This window comes from Aspergillus steynii (assembly GCF_002849105.1).
Source record: "Aspergillus steynii IBT 23096 chromosome Unknown P170scaffold_11, whole genome shotgun sequence".
Classification (NCBI taxonomy): domain Eukaryota; kingdom Fungi; phylum Ascomycota; class Eurotiomycetes; order Eurotiales; family Aspergillaceae; genus Aspergillus; species Aspergillus steynii.
The window spans coordinates 886541-904658 of NW_020194408.1; the positions used below are offsets into that span (position 1 = coordinate 886541).

The 18118-nt window shown below is 52.3% G+C and overlaps 6 protein-coding genes across 6 annotated transcripts; 4 read left to right on the plus strand and 2 right to left on the minus strand.

The window, feature by feature from the left end:
• Positions 1–874: 874 nt before the first annotated feature.
• P170DRAFT_76228 (uncharacterized protein) lies at positions 875–3326 on the minus strand. Its single transcript, XM_024855373.1, has 3 exons — positions 2414–3326; positions 1386–2368; positions 875–1321 (listed from the first exon to the last, which is right to left on the minus strand). The coding sequence occupies exons 1-3, from the start codon at positions 3049–3051 to the stop codon at positions 1041–1043; spliced, it is 1902 nt and encodes a 633-aa protein (XP_024698642.1). The 5' UTR covers positions 3052–3326; the 3' UTR covers positions 875–1040.
• An 890-nt stretch (positions 3327–4216) lies between these two features.
• P170DRAFT_431290 (putative endoglucanase-1 precursor) lies at positions 4217–5186 on the plus strand (the record flags this gene model as incomplete). The annotated part of the gene is made up of 4 exons (XM_024848021.1): positions 4217–4503; positions 4556–4680; positions 4735–5065; positions 5123–5186. 4 exons carry the CDS (start codon positions 4217–4219, stop codon positions 5184–5186), a joined length of 807 nt encoding a protein of 268 aa, XP_024698643.1.
• An 804-nt stretch (positions 5187–5990) lies between these two features.
• P170DRAFT_419248 (uncharacterized protein) lies at positions 5991–7985 on the plus strand (the record flags this gene model as incomplete). Its single annotated transcript, XM_024847273.1, has 2 exons — positions 5991–6162; positions 6213–7985. The coding sequence occupies 2 exons, from the start codon at positions 5991–5993 to the stop codon at positions 7580–7582; spliced, it is 1542 nt and encodes a 513-aa protein (XP_024698644.1). The 3' UTR covers positions 7583–7985.
• A 630-nt stretch (positions 7986–8615) lies between these two features.
• P170DRAFT_441772 (basic helix-loop-helix domain-containing protein) lies at positions 8616–12109 on the plus strand. The gene has a single exon (XM_024850395.1). The coding sequence runs from the start codon at positions 8964–8966 to the stop codon at positions 11991–11993; it is 3030 nt and encodes a 1009-aa protein (XP_024698645.1). The 5' UTR covers positions 8616–8963; the 3' UTR covers positions 11994–12109.
• Positions 12110–14137: 2028 nt separating this feature from the next.
• P170DRAFT_468981 (ferric reductase family protein) lies at positions 14138–16352 on the plus strand. Its single transcript, XM_024852578.1, has 6 exons — positions 14138–14887; positions 14937–14998; positions 15047–15232; positions 15279–15678; positions 15724–15885; positions 15952–16352. Exons 1-6 carry the CDS (start codon positions 14269–14271, stop codon positions 16344–16346), a joined length of 1824 nt encoding a protein of 607 aa, XP_024698646.1. The 5' UTR covers positions 14138–14268; the 3' UTR covers positions 16347–16352.
• A 120-nt stretch (positions 16353–16472) lies between these two features.
• P170DRAFT_370337 (D-mandelate dehydrogenase-like dehydrogenase) lies at positions 16473–17813 on the minus strand (the record flags this gene model as incomplete). The annotated part of the gene is made up of 2 exons (XM_024844950.1): positions 16473–17212; positions 17501–17813. 2 exons carry the CDS (start codon positions 17811–17813, stop codon positions 16473–16475), a joined length of 1053 nt encoding a protein of 350 aa, XP_024698647.1.
• Positions 17814–18118: the final 305 nt, after the last annotated feature.

Here is an 18118-nt window from a genome sequence, read left to right on the forward strand (position 1 = left end):
TGCGATGTTTGTACTCCGGCCGTCGTCATGGTAATTGCTATGGTTTTAATGGAAACCTATCCAATTGGAATTGTGGTTCATGAAAGGATATCGGAGGCCTGTAACTACCTCTTCCATACACTCTACAACGAGCATATCGATGATCTGGGCGTATTTTGGCCTGTGGGCCTGCTTTTAGCACGACTTTAGAAAATGCAGAGTCGAGGAACCAGCTGTTCATTTGTTGCAGTATGGACTTCTGTCGGCATGATTCGCCTGAAGGACCAAGGCAAGAACATCAAAGAACATGCGGTAGTGGGACCGTAAGCGCGGCTAGAGCAAGCTTGTAGCTGGAACTTTTCCTCGGTCACTGAAGTATGTTGCTTTGCCTGCTTCGTGAATGTCCACGGACAGAGTCGGTAGCCAAAAGAGTTTCACGCTAGATTCTTAGTCAACAAATGTGAGTCAAACGCCACGGGATATGTCCATACTTGATATGATTAAGGAGCCCACTCAGCGAAGGTCTTCTATGACTAGGCATATGCCTCCCACTGGCTGGGTGAGAAGCAGCGGTTTCAGCTCACCGCTGTGCTGATCGATTGTATCAGTCTTTCTTTTGAAAGAGTGTCTTTGGATGTTGCATGCAGAATGGATGATATAGGACAGGAAGCCAAGCACTATATATCCTTTGCAGGCTGATATCATGTAGAATGGATGATATAGAACAAAATGTCAAGAATGATGGGCTCTGTGGAGGTTGAAGAGGTTGAGAATTCTAGGACGAAGGGGAAAAAAGAGAAGGCTTTTATGGAAGGCGAATTCCAGGATTTTGGGAATGAAGGGACTCATATTCACAGCTGGAGGCTCAGATTTACTCTTCCCATGGCTGATTCACTGCATCCATAGAACGATTGAATTCCTATACTCTAGTGAATGACGCTGCAAGGAACAGAAAGAAAGAAACAAAGAAATAAAAAAGAAGAGGGGGAAGGCGAGGAAGAAAGAAAGACAAACGAAAGTCTCAAAATTGGAAAAGAAAACCTATCTTCTAGAGCATCATCTCAACCAATATAAATCGGCATCTTACTATTGCACCACTCCGCCGGGATCAACTTGTACGGTCTACCTCCTGCACGAGCCGGGTTCTGAAAGACATGCGAGCGATTGAAGATCAACGCTCGGAAAGTTAGAATATACCATGCCCCTTCGACACTCTCTTCGAAGTCCTGGATCTTCGATGCCAGAGGGGAGGTTTCAATCTGGTGAATCCGACTGGGACTTATGACGCGGCGGACGACCTCCGCTGCAATTGTGGGGGCATCGTCCATTTGGAGATTCATCACTGTTTTCTAGGTTAGCTTGGGAATTAAGGAGTTTGACGAAGAGGAAGGCAAACGGATAAGTACTTTGGCAGTAAATAGGCCCCTCCGGCCAGCCCATCTTCTCAAGACCGTACATTTTCACCGGCTTGCCCCGGGCTATATGATCGGCTGCTGAGCCCCAGATCTTGATGGCCTGGAGCATGTGTGACCGTACAAGTTCCTTGATTGGTTGACGATTTGGCGATGGGCGGTAGTTTGATTCAACTTGGGAGAGGACATCGTCGATGTCTTGGAGAAATTTCCGGGTCCATGCCTCCAGTCGCGTGGTACATTCGTTGTGGACTCGTGACATCGTCTCGGCGAGGACTACAGGGTCTGCTTTGTCGACTATAATTGCTGGCTCGAAGGCTCCGTGGATCTGTTTGGGAATCTCCTGCCATCGGTCCCATATCCATATTGCATTTTCTCGCACATCTGGGGACGAGGCGCTGTCTTTTATTTCCTTCATGCGTTCACGAAATACTACGTAGCCTTCCATGACGTATAAAAGTCCATAGACAGCCGTGCGATGAGGCAAGCGGACGCGGATTAGTCGACAGTTTGGTAAAAGAAGACATGGCGAGATCAAAGACATAAGCTGGTCGAAGCCGGTCTTGTGTGGGTCGGACGTCTTGAAGCTGTTGTTCATGATTCGACGCGCCTTAGGATCTAGCGAGGCTATGTAGTCTAGACAATCCGAGTCAGTAGTAGCGAGGACGTCATTCAACCCAAGGCGCTGGTCGCCTGGGATGATGCCGAAAGCGAGTTTATCCGCAGCGGTAGTGGGAATCGGCATGAATGCGTTTGTGTAGGCAGATTGATTCCCGCGATCTGGTTCGTCGTGGAAAAATGTGATCAGCGTGCCTAGGCCTCGGATGTCGCTAGAGCTGATGATGTTGCCGTTGTCGTCTTGCGCCTGGAGGATCCCTTGTAGAGGGTCAACGGCTGTCCAGTCTAGACCGATACGATGGCCGATAACAAGTAGATCACCTAGGGAGATGCTGGCGAAGGGACGTAGCGCTTCAGGCCTACGAGGCTTAATGATTGGCTTTGTATGATGGAAGCAGACTTACGGCATGAAGTCCCATGCAAATTCGGTCACTTCGGCCGCTGGAAGTGTCAGCCATTCGGATTGAGAATCAGTCTTTAGTGCTGTGAACCATGCATTCAGATTCGATGAACTGAACTCCCAAGCTCTCGACTCGACATCTCCCGTCCCCTTCTTCTCGTTCACGAGGCCTAGTCTCTGAGACGTCAGACTTCCATAAACGGCACCTTGGTAGACTCTCAACTGTTCCAGAAGCACGAGCCACGACGCTCTCAGGGTTGGGGGAGAGCTGTCATGTCTCCGATCTAGCAGAAACCGCCATCTGTGAGACTTTCTATGTTCAAGGTACCGTTGCTGATTCGGCAGCTCGTCGCTTCCCACAAAATACCTCTCCTCCGGCAGCGCGGTTGGCGACTCCAACGACAGATGTGGACTTTGGTAAACGGTTTGAAATCGCAATTCTCGCGGAATAAATCGTTTCCTTGTACCTTGGGCCCAGGCGCCCATCACGGGCGATTGACATCGTCGGTACCCTTCTGCAGTCGAGATGTACTGCTGGGTGATTTGGCCGATGGCGACAAATAGTGCCAAGGACGAGATGGAAAGCGCGGCAGCTGCGATGATTGTGGCGGCGAGATCCGTCGCACTGCTTGACTCAGACATTGCTGACCGGGTTTATAGAATGATCAGCATTTCAGAGCCCTTGAGATGGAGCACATGGTTTTAAAGTATTTGGTAGCCTCGTTGTTGCAAGTCAACTGCTTGGCGTGGCAACCTAACACGAGAGGCTGTGCTCTCGTCGCTCTTATGATGACATTGGTGATACGATGATGCAGAGGATTGGACGGTGGAATCCAGGCGAGCGATGATCTTCGATGGCACAAATCACAATTGGCAGCTTTCATTCGATTTAGGGAGACCCCATTTCGTCATCGACCATCGCTTCTTTTCTTTCTTGCAATTTTTCTTTCATGCAGGCAGTTTTTGCCGGGAAACCTGTCACTGTATCATTTTATCCAACAATATATCTACAAGTCGCGCAAAAATATCATCAATCTCCTCGGAGTAGACGTCTCTTGTTGTCGGCATTAGCGGTGGATTCCAAGTGGATCATCCAATCTCACTCTCGATCCACTCATTAAAGGCGAAGTCCCCGATAAAGGAGGCAGAGACAGAGGCAGAGACAAGAATGATAAAATGACCTATAAAAATAATGAGTTACTCGATATTATCCTTGCTATTAGGAGCAAATCAAGTATCGAAATCCTCTCTTTATAACTTTTCGTACGGTCGGATCGATTCAGCCAAGTGTTTTTCTCCGCCTAGTTTTGAGGGTGAGAATAAGCAGTAGTAGTAAGGGACATTGATATACTTACCTCATTCAATTCAAAGAACCTTAAATTTAAGCTATGAGGTTTCTAATAGATCAACCTGTCTCGCGTTGGTGTTCTCATTCGAATTTGCATGTTCGTACAGTCGTACTCCGTGTTCTTATTCTCCCTCGCACTTACTGGTCAAAATCCTCTCGGGCCCACCGATAGCTTCACGCGATCGGTGATAAGATGTTTCAAGCAAGTCCCACGACTCCTTAATATCCATCATATTGCCCGCCTCATTCCCTTCTATTCGCGGGTTGACTCCGTTTCAGCTAAATGGACCTGGGCCCAGATCAACCCGTGCGATGGAATTTAAAAGGAAGGGTGTTCGCCGAAGCTGAGATTGATTTTCACCGCTCGTCATTCATTCTTTGGGGTCAATCCATTCGTTCTTTTTATACTTTTTATTTTCGGTTTCGGGTTGATTCCGTACACTCTTTTATTCTGTCAAAATGGTTTTTCTTCGCGACGCGGTTGCCCTGGCGGCACTTTCTCTCGCGACCTCCGTCCTCGGTCTGCCGACTGAGTTGACTTCTCGGGCCGATTCGACCAACCTGTGCGGCGTGCAGGACTATAAGATTCTCATGGGAACTCCCTGGATCGTGTACAACATGCTCTACAACAAGGACCAGATGGTCGGCACCCAGTGCACTGGGTATGACAGCACTAGCACGTCCAGCAGCGGAACCAAGGAGATTCACTGGAACAGTAAGACGGATATCGATTATGTCAAGGCCACGTGAGTTTGATACATCCTTTCAGTCATAAGGGTGATGCATTGACACGCGTAGGGACAATGTCCCCAAGGGATACTCGTTCGTCGGGCTCACTCAGAACCTCGAGACCAAGCTGTCTGCCATCGACTCGATCCCCGCGTCGTACAGCTGGACGAAGACGAACACCACTGCTTATAAGGGTATGATCTGGGCCTGTTAGATGGATGGTAGAGGTTTTCTGACAGACGATACAGGCAATGTCTGCTTCGATTTCATGACCAACGACAAGAAGGGCGACTCGACTTCCTCGTCCTCCCGCGAGCTGATGCTGTGGCTGCAGTATGAGGGCGGCCAGCTCCCCATTGGCTGGGCCAACGGTGCCGTTGCCACCGTCGACGACCTGTTTGGCACCTCCTGGAAGCTGTATGAGGATGTCAACGAGGACACTGGCATCACCGTTAGCACCTTGATGCCCGAGAAGCAGTTCGAGGGCGAGTTCACCGGTGACCTCAAGGACTGGCTACTTGCGCTTTCCAAGCTGGACCGCTTCACTACCTCCACTTATGTCAATGTTGGAAATGCTGGGTATGTCTTCGTCTCTTAAAATGGGGCTGTGCTGTGCTAACAAGTGTTACTCCGTAGAACCGAATTCTTCTACGGTAACTCGGTCATGAAATCCACTCTTTCTTTGCAGATTGATCTTTAAGTGGATCATTCGGTTGGGAAGGAGATTTCTCGGACTGCAATGAGGCATTTAAGACACTGATTGCATGGTGGTTGTGTCGGTGTAGTAGCTGTTAGCGGATTCAATTGCAAACTGGTAGCACCGATGATGTCACCGTCCGGTGCTCCTGGCCACTTCTTGGTAGCAATTTCAACCTGTCCCATACTAGCTGGGCGTTATGCCCCCCTAGGAAGGTCTGTAGAAAGTAAATTCTCCGAAACCCCTCTGGAGTCGCCGAGGGGGATCGTGGGGTAACAGGCTTTACGGTTACCCCGACAAAACCCCGAGCTCTCCTCCGTACTCTGCGCCAAGCGCGCGCATCCCCCACGCAAACATGCATTTACTCCGGAGCCATCATGGGGTAGTGTTGAATTCTACTCACTTCTTTCAAAGTCTTCAGGCTTCAGGTCGTGTCAGGTATCGGGATGATGAGGATGGATTTTGGTGTTGAGGCGCGGATTGCCGCAAAGATAAAGCATCATGAGATATTGGATGTCGGAAAATTGAGCAGCATCATGAGAAGTGGACATCGCCAACCCCGCTCTAAGGCAGACGAACAAAATAGTCCTCTTGCCCTAGATCTTAGGTCGGGCTCATTTCCCCTTTTGATTCTCGGCTTGCTCCATTCGCCCTGTTGCCAATGATGTAGCATCTTTTCGGCCTGACCAAGGTGCTTGACAACGGTAAATGTTTTGCCGGATGCCAGAAAATGTTATAAGTAGCACTTCCCCTCCAGGGTAGATGCAGAGAATGGAATTTGAAGCAAACCCAAAGCAGTTCTTCACCATGCTTCTTCAGTCGTTGGTTTTGTCTTCTCTGCTGGGCATTGCCCGAGCAGCCGATTACTCGGGGAGTCTTCGGCCTCAGGTTCATTTCTCTCCTCCCAGCGGTTTCATGAACGATCCGAACGGTCTTTTCTTTGACAGCAAAAGAGGCATTTATCATCTGTATTACCAATGTGAGTTGCCAAGCATAGTCATGGATATCACGCATGCTAACAGCATGTAGACAACCCCACTGAGACGGTAGCTGGAAACCAGCACTGGGGCCATGCCACCAGCGAAGATTTGTACCACTGGACGAATCAGCCCATCGCTATATCCCCCAGCAAACCCGACGAGTATATCTTCTCCGGGTCGGCCGTGATAGACAGCGAGAACACCTCCGGGTTCTTCCCGAACCAAACGGATGGCGTGGTTGCCATCTACACCGTGGATGCACCGGAAGCCGAGACGCAGCATATTGCGTATTCCACAGATGGCGGTTACACCTTCACGAAATACCAGGACAATCCTGTCATCGACAGCACGTCCAAAGACTTTCGGGATCCTCAGGTGACTTGGCATTCCGAGACCGAGCGATGGGTCTTGGCCATCGCGTATGCCGAAGACCTGGTCATCGGCTTTTACACGTCGCCCAATCTCCGGGAATGGACTCACGCCTCAAACTTCAGCCAGTCTGGGCTCCCAGGAACGCAATTCGAATGTCCCAATCTGGTCAAATTCGCCGTGGACCAGGAGTCCGGCGAGGAGAGCAAACACGTCCTGTTCATCTCGGTCAATCCCGGAGCCCCTCTTGGCGGTTCGGGCACTTACTATGTGGTCGGAGATTTCAACGGAACCCATTTCACGTCCGAGGATTCCCACGAAACATTGTATGATTTCGCCAAAGACAATTATGCCGCACAGTGGTTTTCGGGCCTTTCAGAAGAAAAATCCCCCATTTCCATCACTTGGGCCAGCAATTGGGACTACACCGACAAGGTCCCCACTGGCCCGCTTGAGGGATGGAGAAGCTCCACTGGCTTGCCACGAGTGCATTCTCTTATCAATCTCGATGGAAAGTGGACCGTCACTCAGGCTCCCTTCGAAGATCTGTCGCCGGTGAGAGGAAGGCAGCTGGCGCAGGAGCGTTTGGGGAATGACGAGGCAACCGTGGATTTCTCGGATGTGCAGTCCAACGCGATTTCGTTCAATGTGACCATCGAGGGGGTTGTGGCGTTCGACCCAGCTGGGCAGGTGAATTTCAATTTCACTTCGTCCTCTTCAGGCGAGTATCTCGACGGAGGGGTGGTGCTCGACACCGGTCGCTTCTGGATCAACCGGGCGGGAACGCGTGAGTTCACCCGCGCGGATAATGCCGATTTCACGTCTCTTTTCAACACCACCGTCTCCTCCAAGGGTGGTTCGTTCAGCTTCAGCGGGGTAATTGATCGGTCGGTCTTCGAGGTCTTTCTCGAACAAGGGGTCCAGGGAGGGAGCATGACCTTCTTCCCTACCGCGCCTCTGGATACCTTGACGATTTCTGCGGAGGGACTGGATGAACAAACTAGCGTTAGTCTGGATGTCTGGAATCTTAAGAGTGGTTGGGAGAAATGATCCGCATTTTATTCAATACTCCACCTTTGCAGGTTACATCAGAATGGAGTTGGTGACGTGGACGAGCGATGTATATATTTCAGCTAGAGTACGGGCGCGCGAGGTCTAGCTGCTGTAGTAGTAGCGGACCAGGTAGCGAGTCATTTGCAGATGCAGGTATGATTCAATGAGCAACATGATGTAGTCCATTTGATAATGTTCCTATGTACTCCGTAGTGCATTTCAATTGGATCTGCCGTCTTTGCAGGTCTCTGGACTGCGCATCTCCAGTCTGTCTTTCTCGAGTCTCTTCGAGGCGGAAATCGACGGCCCGTGATGTCACGGGATCCGGCGTCATTCTGCGACCTGATTGGACCTTCCGGGCGGAGAGTATTATTACTGGCGGTGACCAAACCAGGCCCCAAACGGTGCCTGAATCCGCCCCATCTGGTCAGGCCAGACGTCACCGCGTGACAATACGCCGTCCAGACCAGTCGGCTTGCCGGAAACCAGGACCCGCGATCATACGACGTTCTGCCGCCGAGCGTTGGCCGAGGCTCCCCTTCCATTCAGCCTCTGGAACCACGCAGCCAAACTAACGGACTGTCCGCCATGCATCCCCCTCTCTCCCTCCATCATCCACCCATCCACAGACACACAGACACTCCCATCCCTTTGTCCCGTGTCCTGGTCCCCTGTTGCTTCGCTGCAGTCTTTTCACTTGCGCCTCTTGACCCCGACCACACATTCCCAGGCGGAAGGTGCGGAATCAATAGTGGGTTCTCCCGTTCCATGTGAGAAGTTTGAACCACGGCGCTCGTTCGACCCAACCGCCCAACAAGTCTGATAAGATCTTAGCAATCAGGTAATCTTTTCCCTCGTCTCTGTTGCCCCTTGCAGCTCGCACACATTATGCCGTGAATCATCCCTGACCCCTCTTCAGGTCCTTTTCCCACGCTGGTCAATCATTCATCTGTTGCCCTTCCTTTTTCATCTTAGAATTTGCCACGCGAAAAATAGAGCAGCATTTTCCTTTTCCTAAGGAGGCGGGTAGACGCCTAAACCTTACTCCACAGTTCAACCTTTAGCCTCCTTAGCGCACTCGGTTCTGGTTGATCATCAGTCACCTTACAACTAAGCCCGCACCTAGCCGGGTCTTGGACTTTCTTCCTTTTCATCTCGCCAGGTACGCTGAGACGTGACTTCATCTGGATCAACACACACGAGGGGTCCTACATGCTTTCGACCTCATCATCGTTGACCTTGTGTTCTGTATAGAACGGCAAAATTGCTCATTCCCGCCAACCCCCCTCACCCGTGCGGTAACTCGCTGCGACATATCTCGCCTTTCCTTCTCCCGGCCAGAGTGCCTTGATGGTCTAAACCCAGGCCGCTGGACACCATGGCTATGCCCAACATGGGTAGTGATTTCCAGCTCTTCTCCCCCGACAGACGAGAGTCTCAGTCAGAATCAATGCCCTATTCCAAACCCGGCTCGGACGATTCGGGTCAGGATTGGACCCAGTGGATGAGATGGGATGACAACGCCTTCGCCGAATCCGCCAAGGAACTTTCTCAATCGCCTCTCGACTTCCCATTCACCTCGCCCAATGCTTCGGTTGGACAGCAAAGCATCGACATGTTCCCGAAGAGCGACTTCTCCCCTGACGTCTCCCTGGACTGCGGCAACTTCCCCTTCTATTCGTTTATGGGCCAGGATTCTGGCGAGGGACTGCCCTCTCAGACGCGATCCATTGGTGCGGCAGAGCTGCTGTCCGGAAACTCGACCACCTCGGGCTCCCCAATGTCGCTCGAAGGCGCCGTGAATCGCAAGCGCAAGTCCGGTAGCGATGACGACGGCTCGACTGTTAGCGGCGCTGTTCTCCCGAACGGCAAGAAAATGCCGGCCAAGAAACGAGCGCACAACGTCATCGAAAAGAGGTATCGCGCCAACTTGAACGAGAAGATCGCTGAACTCCGAGACAGCGTTCCAAGCCTGAGAGGCTCGAAGAATGCAAACGGCAACTTGGTTGATGACGACGACGAGGGCGTGACCCCGGCCAGCAAATTGAACAAGGCGTCCATCTTGTCTAAGGCGACAGAGTATATCCGACACCTGGAGATTCGGAACAAGCGCCTGGAGGATGAGAACACCGCCCTGAAGAACCGTCTGCGCCAGGCGGACAAGGCGGTCGACCAGACGTTAACCTCCGCCGCATCCGTATCATCGCCGAGCAACTGCACCGTGTCGACAGAATCCGGTGCCAGCTCCTCTCCCAGCGTGTTTTCACATGTGGAGGACTCCCCCAGTGATCACTCGCCGAGCTCCAGTTACCCGCCCGAAGGTCTCATGAAGGTTCCCGATTCCTTCAAGCGCATGCGTGCCGCGCAGCCAAAAGACGATGCGTGGTCGCAGTCATACATCCAGTACCCAAGCAGCAACAACGGTAACTCGGGAGGACGCAAACGGTCTCATTATCCTAACAAGTACATGCTTGGAGCTCTTGCCGGTCTGATGGTTCTGGAAGGCTTCAATAGTGAGAAGGACACCGAGTCCTCTTCCAAAGGTCTTCTGGCGCTCCCCGTCAACCTTCTCAGGAATATTCAGTTGCCCTCCAATGCCTACTGGGCGACTGCCCTGCGAAGCTTCTGGTACTCGTGGCACGCCCGGGCCGTTTCTCATTTCCTGGTCCTTGCCACGCTGGTCGTTGGAAGTGCATTTGTGGTGTTCGTTTATCTGTTCAACTCGGGCCAGAGCCGGCAGAATCTCACGCCAAAGACCGCCCCCAAATCCGATGCCACCATGTCATCGAGCGACTACCGACGACAGGCATGGCTCACTAGCATCCAGCAAGTCGGAGTGCCGCGACATACGTTCTTCCATGAGTGGTACGTTGTCACCTCGCGGTGCTTTGAGTATGTTCTTCGGTGCTTTATGGGTTGGCAGCTCTACTCTTGGGCCACTGGCGTTACTGAGGATGACGAGCGAGGCCGAGTGAAAACCTGGGATATCGCCATTGACGCTCAACTTGCGGGCGGTGATGCCGAAATCAGTAAGAGCCGTCTAGTGCTCACGATCTTTGCCGCCGGTACCCTCCCCCGGAGTCCCATGAGGATGATGCTGAAGGCTCTTCATTGCCGTATCTTAATGTGGCGTGTTGGAGTCCCTGGTTCGTGGACGTTCAATACATCCAACGAGGTGGCTCGCACTTTGGCACGGTACCAGTGGGATCTCGCCCGGAAAATGAATGCATCGCTGTCGAAGGATGATCCAGATGCCCTCCCGAGCCACCTTGCGGCTTTGCTGAAGCTCGACTGTGAGGTTGTCATGACCGACAGTGTCGTTCAAAGAGCCGCCAACCTTACTTGGAGCCGCCCCACGCAGGAAGGCACTGACGATGACGAGGCTCTTTTGGACGTGGTAGAGGAAGATCCTGCCATTCAGTCGTCTTTGGATGCGCTGGCTGCCTGGTGGTCGAGCCATCTGCTGCAGCGTGCACTGCTCAATTATTTCGAGGCGAGCTCTGGCGGGCCAGATGCGAAGAAGAGCCGTACCATTTTCAAAGCAAAGATTAAACTTGCTCTGGACGTGGCCCCTCAGCCTTCGGCGGCCCATACCCGCGCTCTCGTGATGAAGTCCGTGTTCTTCGAGCAGGACCGCGTGGCTAACATCGGATCGGTCCTTGCCGCCCTTCCAAAGGAGAAGGGCAAGAATAAGTCCAACCAAACCTTTAAATTTCTCGACTCGTCGCTTCCCGTGTCTGTTCGCGAGGAAATCACGATCGCCGTTCGCTGCGCCATGATTGCTGCCGTTTTCACGGCACGCTCTACGGGCGACACCTCCCTTCCCGCGTCATTTACCGTCGAGAAAGCCACTGCCTGGTTTAACAAATTGCCTCTGGATCCGGTGGAGCTGACCTTGGTCGGTTTCGCGGCCGTCTATCACCTGCTCCATGTTCTTGCATCTGATACCGATTACCTGTTCTCCTCCGATTCCTCCTCTCCGTCATCCCCCGTATCCAAGGCATTGTCGTCCTCCGACGAAGCAGATGATCAGCCGCCGACCAAGCAAATCCCCGTGCAGCCCATCCCGAACCTGGGCCGCGTGGCATCTGAGCTGATGTACTGGGCTCGCAATGCCTACAATCCCGCCTTCTACGGCTTCACTTCCAACCTCGTCAAGGTGATCGAATCCGAGTGCACTTCTCTCTGCCACAGTGCCGGCGTTGACGTCACCGACTATTCTTGCATTCAGGAAGAGAGAAGCAAAGCGAGAAAGCAGACCAAGAAAAAGAGATCATCGCGACGGTCGAGGGAAATCAAGGCAGAACTTCCGCAGCCGCCTAAAACCATACCTGCCCTGAACAATGCTGACGTAGCGCATCAAAGTCTTGACGCCCGCCCCATTGTACCTGACAAGACACAAACATGATATCACCAGGAGAAAAAAAAAAAACAAAACAAAAAAAAAAGGGCAAGTACCTATTTCTCTGTTTTACTACGAATTGTTATTAGTACCTATTTGACAACATTTCTTTTACATCATGTGGGATAGAAACCGTGCTTGTTTGGGAAAGCCAGGTTTCGGTGGACGATGGAACATGGGATCGGCGATTGAATATTTCCTCGGCATACGGCGTTATGGTTGTTTCTCGGCCTGTTATGTATTTTCCCTCCAGGTCTCAATATCAAGTCGGATCTGGATCCAACAACTCTCATCTGGTTAATTGTCTGTCCATAGACTTATAATGTGATGTCAAGACGCACCATAGACAAGTTTGTCATTTGCTTTGTGTGTCTGGCTATTACTTTCTCCACTTGGTGATTTTTTTTTCTTGTGCAACCGTTTCTCCTGACCTCACGACTCCTGATTGACCCTGACTAGAACCTCCTACGGAAGGCTATGTCCTGTTTATTTGTTCCATCGCGCTCCACATGGTGGATCAAAACCGATTCTTGACCTAGCGCTGCATGCAGTTAAAATGCCGTGCCACAGGTTCCAGGCCACAAGTTCTAGGCCCTTGTTCTGGCCTTCGTTTTGAAAGAAGCGTGGGCACAAAGCCACAACTGACGGATTCTGCCACGCGAGTTCGGTGCCATGGTTTACGGAAGTAGATCGGGTTGACCCTTTTGGAGAGTCGCCGGTTTCTACGGAAATGATGAACACAGCCGAATACGGCCGGCCACGTCGAGTTTATAGAAGTTTATGCAACCGAATCTCGCACCCGGGAGGACTAGACACGCCACCCGCAACGATATAAACAATTAGAGTTGAACGACTCCCCTGGTAGTCAGGAGTGGCCGACATGTCAAAGATTGAGAAAACTTTAACAGAAGCCAGGTGGAGAGGGCCATTGTCTCCGAGGAAGCTTAATTTCCGAGTGAAACGGTTTGCCATCGGCAGGCCGTCGCCAAAGCCACGGTGGTATTGGGATTGATCCCGAACAAGGGTTCTTCAGGATCAGGCCGGAACGGCTAGTTCTCGTTTCTCCACCGGCTGAAGCCAGTAACTGCCTCTCGGCTTGCTTCCCCCCGAGGACAAGGTTGGCCATCGATCCGGCGCCGTAACGTTACAATGAGCCTCTTGGCGGGTTGATATGCCCCTGCATCATCAGTCGGCCCTGGGATGTAACAATATCTTTAACCTTGTTCTGTCTCCGACGTGGTATGGATATGAGGCGTGTCAACTCGACTTGCGCAATCTATTGTTCATCCGAGTTGATGACGTCCGTCTCGTGGTTACCTATTATCTCATGGATTTCGAGAAACTCGAACATGATTAGTTCACACCAGGCATCTACATGATGCGTCCCTCTGCCTGCCTGCGGGCTCAGGTGGCCTTTCCGCCTGGACGATCTTTCGAGCCAGATAGGAATGCGGCCCCAAGGGGTTATACGGGGTCGGATACGATTTACATCCTGTGACGGGTTCGCAACACCAGGCTGACTTGGAAGTTATAATCCATTTGGAAGCCTAATCAGAGAAAAACCAGTTCGATGTTTGCGATGACGCATTTGATCCCACGCGACGACGGTGGATGCTTCGGGTTTGGCGGATGGCTTTCTTCTCCCCTTTTTCCGTTTCCGGCGCTGCTGTTTCATCGCGTTCAGACCCTGACGATGTTTCAACCACATCCACTCAGACCGACTGCTCTGCGCTCGCTGGAAATTGTCAGAATTCGGTCGCCCTGCGAAATTTGTACGAACTTTCCTGATCTTCATCGCCGCGTCGAGATAACACCCTGCGGGATCGAGACAAGTCCATGACTGCATCCCTCACATTCCAACACATCATTTCCCCACATTCTTCTCCATTGCATGCGCCCGGTTGCCGTGGGCTTCCATATGTCTTGGATAAACATGAGGAAGAAAGAAACTTGGCACCCAGGCAGCCCCAGTGTCCATCTTTTGATTCCCGGGACAAGTTGTTCACAAGCCGGGACTGCCACCGGAGTGGATGACGTAGCCTGAGAATAAAATATAAACCTATTTGCACGTCATTGCTGAGTGGGCATTCATTATATTATTTTCAACTGTTTGACAGTTGTGCCTTCTTTTTTTCTTCCTTCTCTTTAGATGACTGTCAACAACCTCTTCGATTTCCTTCGAGTGGTGAACGGATGTGTGTGGCTTCTAGCCCCTTTACGTGACTCGCCTTTCTTTCCCTCGCTTCAGGATCTTATAATATCGGCCCCAAAGGCTTGAATCATGGGCGTAGAGCTGTTGAAGCCGGGGGTGGAGCGGAACACCAAGCATCACCCGCCGATGAACCCAGCATTAGCGACTCCGCTGTATGTTTTGGGAGGGATGTTTTTTGTCCTCTTCATTGGCCGCACGATCACACGACTACGGTATAGGCGACGCCTGCGCGAGGCTCTCGAAAAGAACGACCAGTCACGATTTGTCCGGACGTCTCGGTTATCTGCCTTTATCAACAAACATGTCCTCTATGCGCCGTTATTTTCCAACCGCCACAGCCGCGAATTTCGCTTGCTGGATACATTTCACATGGGGACGGTTCCGTTGAGACTGGAAACATTGCTATTACTGGGATATATCGCGCTGAACCTGGTGTTTTTCTTCGCCCTGATTGACTGGTGGGCCGACTATGAGGAGATGATGTACCAGCTCAAATACTCGGGTGGCCATCTTGCTGTAATGAACTCGCCGGCTCTGGTTCTGACTGCAGGGCGAAACAATCCGTTAATATGGTTGTTGGGGCTTCCGTTCGACACGTTCAACCTCATGCATCGGTGGATCGGACGGCTCATGGTGGGAGGCGCGATCCTGCATGTGGTGTGTGTGGTGGTTGGAAAGGCTCAATCAAGTGAGACATTTTACATCGGATCGGCTATGGACATTGCTAAGTGGAACAGAAAGCATGACCGAAATCACCCATATCATCTGGCACACTCCGTTCTTCGTGGCCGGGTTGGTTGTAAGTGCTTTGTTGGGGATGGGTGGGCTCGAGCTAACCGGAGCATAGGCTCTTATCGCATTCGTCGCGATCTTTTTCCAGTCCGCCTCGGCTGTCCGTCATGCGTTCTACGAAGCTTTCCTGCATCTGCACATTGCCCTGGCGATTATGGCATTTGTAGGGCTGTGGTACCATCTCGAGGGCCTTGCTCAGCAGTGGGTCTTGCTGGCGACTCTCGTCTTATGGGGATTAGATGTGAGTGGTCTCACTGAGAGAGGCGAGCTTTACTGACCAGGAGCAGAGGGCCGGACGACTGGGCATTATCGTCTGGCGCAACTTTGGCCGCAAGATGACGACTGCCACCGTGGAGCTGCTTCCTGGCGACGTGGCGCGCGTGGACGTGACAATGGCACGGTCGTGGCAATTCAAAGCCGGCCAGTACATGTATCTATACATCCCATCGCTCGGACTGTGGACATCGCATCCCTTCTCCGTGGCGTGGAAACTTACCCAACCGCCTGGGATGTTGCAGAAACGCAGTTCGGGTGATTCCTTGAATGCGCTGCTGGGAGAGCCGCAGCAGTCTGTCATGTCATTTTTGATCAAGCGGCGGGATGGGTTTACGCATAAGCTCGTGGAGAAGGTGAACAAGTCTGCCGAGCCGAAGTTCGCGGCTCGCGCATTGGCCGAGGGGCCTTTTGGTAGGTCTATTCTACTGCAGTTCAGAAATACGGCTAACGATATAGGTGGGCTGCACTCTCTTAAGTCGTATGGGACGGTGGTCTTGATCGCGGGTGGAATCGGGATCACGCATCCTATGAGCTACATGCAGGAGTTTGTTAGCGGATTCGCCGCGCGGTCAACGGCGGTGAGGAAAGTGACTTTGGTTTGGGTGGTTCGCAGTCTAGGTTAGTGTCCGCGTCTTGAGCACTGTTCTGAGTGATGATGGGTCAAGGATTCGCTGACAATCCCAGATCATCTAACATGGATCCAACCGTGGATGACCACCCTTCTCAACCACCCGGCTATCCAGGTCCCCAACGAGCAAAAACGACACTCTTACTTCCCCATGCCGGAATTCTCGCTGTCTGTCCAAATATATGTGACGCTCAAGGAAACCAGCACGGAAGACTTCAAGACGGACGAGAGCCCTTGGTCGAATACCCTGCCGCCCACCGTCCCCATCAGCGTGAACTTCGGCAAGCCGAGCTTTGATCACATCCTGGAGAGTGAGAAAGCCGCGCAAATCGGGGCGATGGCCGTCAGCGTGTGCGGGCCGGGGGCCATGGGCGATGATGTGCGGAGGACGGTGCGAGAGAAACAGGGAAACCACACGATGGATCTTTACGAGGAGACCTTCTCATGGTAGGCAGTGGATGTCGCAGGCGGATGTCACTGATAGAGTTGGGGTATGACTTTCTTATTAGCATTCACTTCCTGATGATAGTTATGAATTTACTTCTTTCACGTTATCCCTTCCTAAATCCGTAACCAACTACAAAACACTCCTGATCTGCTTCTCCACCAAATGCGCATTCACCGGCGTCAACGCCTTCCCCGTCTCCAAAAACGCCTCCACATTCTCCATCGCCAGCCTCTCAAACCCAACATGCGTATCCACCGTCCCCCCCGCATTATGCGACATCATCATCACCCTCGGATGTCCCGCCAACCGCGGATGCACATTCGGCTCGCTCGCATGCACATCCAGCCCAGCAGCACTCAACACCCCCTCATCCAACACCTTCACCAACGCCTCCTCATCCACCAGCGACCCCCGCGCTACATTCACAAACCTGCTGCCGCGCTTAAACGCGCGGAACCGCCCCTCCGTCATCAGCGTCTCGCCTGCAAACGGCGTCGCCACGATCACGCAGTCGCTCTCGCCCAGCATCTTGTCCAAGGTATCATAGAACACCGCTTCAATACTCCCCTCCATCTCGGGACTCTTGCGTAGTATATCATGGTATAGGATCTTCATCCCGAATGCGTTGTGCGCCTTAAGCGCGATCTGGTACCCAATTTGTCCGAGTCCGATGATCCCCAGGGTTCGGGACCGCGGGTTGTATGCGCTCAGGGGCGAGTTTTTGTGTGCGTCGAGGAAGGATACGGGGTTGGCGGAGTGGGCGGCGCTGTGTGACCAGCGCAGGTTGCGGAATACGGACAGGATGAGGAAGAGCGCCATGTCGGAGACGGAGTCGCTGGAGGCGGCGGCGCCGTTGCAGTAGATTATTCCTGGGGATGGGATGTTAGTAGGTGGTTGATGGTGAATGAAGGGGGCTAAGGAGAGGTGGATGAGGGGTTTTAGGGATTGGATTCGACGATGAGGTTGAGTGAGGTTGAGGTTGGGGATGTAGATGTTGATGTAGGAGGGAGATGATATAGAGTGGTCAAGCTCATGACCTGGCTAGCCCTAACTTCCCTCTTCCTCTCCCTTTCCAACTCAACAGCAACTCAACTTAACCTAATGACTCAACCCACTTACCCAAACCCAAAACCCAAAAACCAAATAAGTGAACTCACCTCTCTTCGCCAACCCCTTAACATCAACCCAATCATACCCCGCCCCCGCCGACGCCATAACCCTCACACTCCCCGGCAAAAGCCCAATCAATTCCTCATCCCAATTCCCCATCTCTCCGCCCGTATTCCAGAACGGACGAAACACGGCGTCGAAATCGCCCCATCGGCGCTCCTTCAGTGCGCGCTTGAATTCTTCGCGCGGCAGCTCGGACGGCTGCGGCTGGATGATGTCGAATTTTTGGCTGATGCGCGTGTAGATCGTCGGGTTGTATTTTATGGGGGCGCCGAGGTGGAGAACTCTTGGTTTAGACATTTTGGATTCGGGTTTGCTCCGGGTTTAGGAGGAGGTAGGGGATAGGGAGTTGGTGAGTAGAGGAGACAGTAAGGACGGTGGGAGTGGTGTGGTGTGTCTGGGAGGTAAAAGTTGAAGAAGGATGGAAGAGTTGAAGAATTGAACAGAGCGGAGTCAGGGAATTGATTAATCTCTAACTGCAGGGCCCTGTATACATGTTATACCTATAGCTCTACCTGGACCTTAAACCTACGAATGTCAAGTCAATACCCGCTGTTCAAAACCCGACAGAGCCGAGTCCATGGGCCGAGTCTGGATTGCCGACG

Excerpts from the sequence above, each read along its gene's own strand:
- P170DRAFT_76228 (XM_024855373.1), bottom strand. The coding sequence starts at position 3,051 with ATGTCTGAGTCAAGCAGTGCGACGGATCTCGCCGCCACAATCATCGCA. Across the intron at positions 2,369-2,413 it reads TTTGCATGGGACTTCATGCC|GCCTGAAGCGCTACGTCCCT; the intron begins GTAAGTCTGCTT and ends TAAGCCTCGTAG. Across the intron at positions 1,322-1,385 it reads GGGGCCTATTTACTGCCAAA|TGATGAATCTCCAAATGGAC; the intron begins GTACTTATCCGT and ends CCTAGAAAACAG.
- P170DRAFT_441772 (XM_024850395.1), top strand. The coding sequence starts at position 8,964 with ATGGCTATGCCCAACATGGGTAGTGATTTCCAGCTCTTCTCCCCCGAC.
- P170DRAFT_468981 (XM_024852578.1), top strand. The coding sequence starts at position 14,269 with ATGGGCGTAGAGCTGTTGAAGCCGGGGGTGGAGCGGAACACCAAGCAT. Across the intron at positions 14,999-15,046 it reads TCTTCGTGGCCGGGTTGGTT|GCTCTTATCGCATTCGTCGC; the intron begins GTAAGTGCTTTG and ends ACCGGAGCATAG. Across the intron at positions 15,679-15,723 it reads ATTGGCCGAGGGGCCTTTTG|GTGGGCTGCACTCTCTTAAG; the intron begins GTAGGTCTATTC and ends CTAACGATATAG.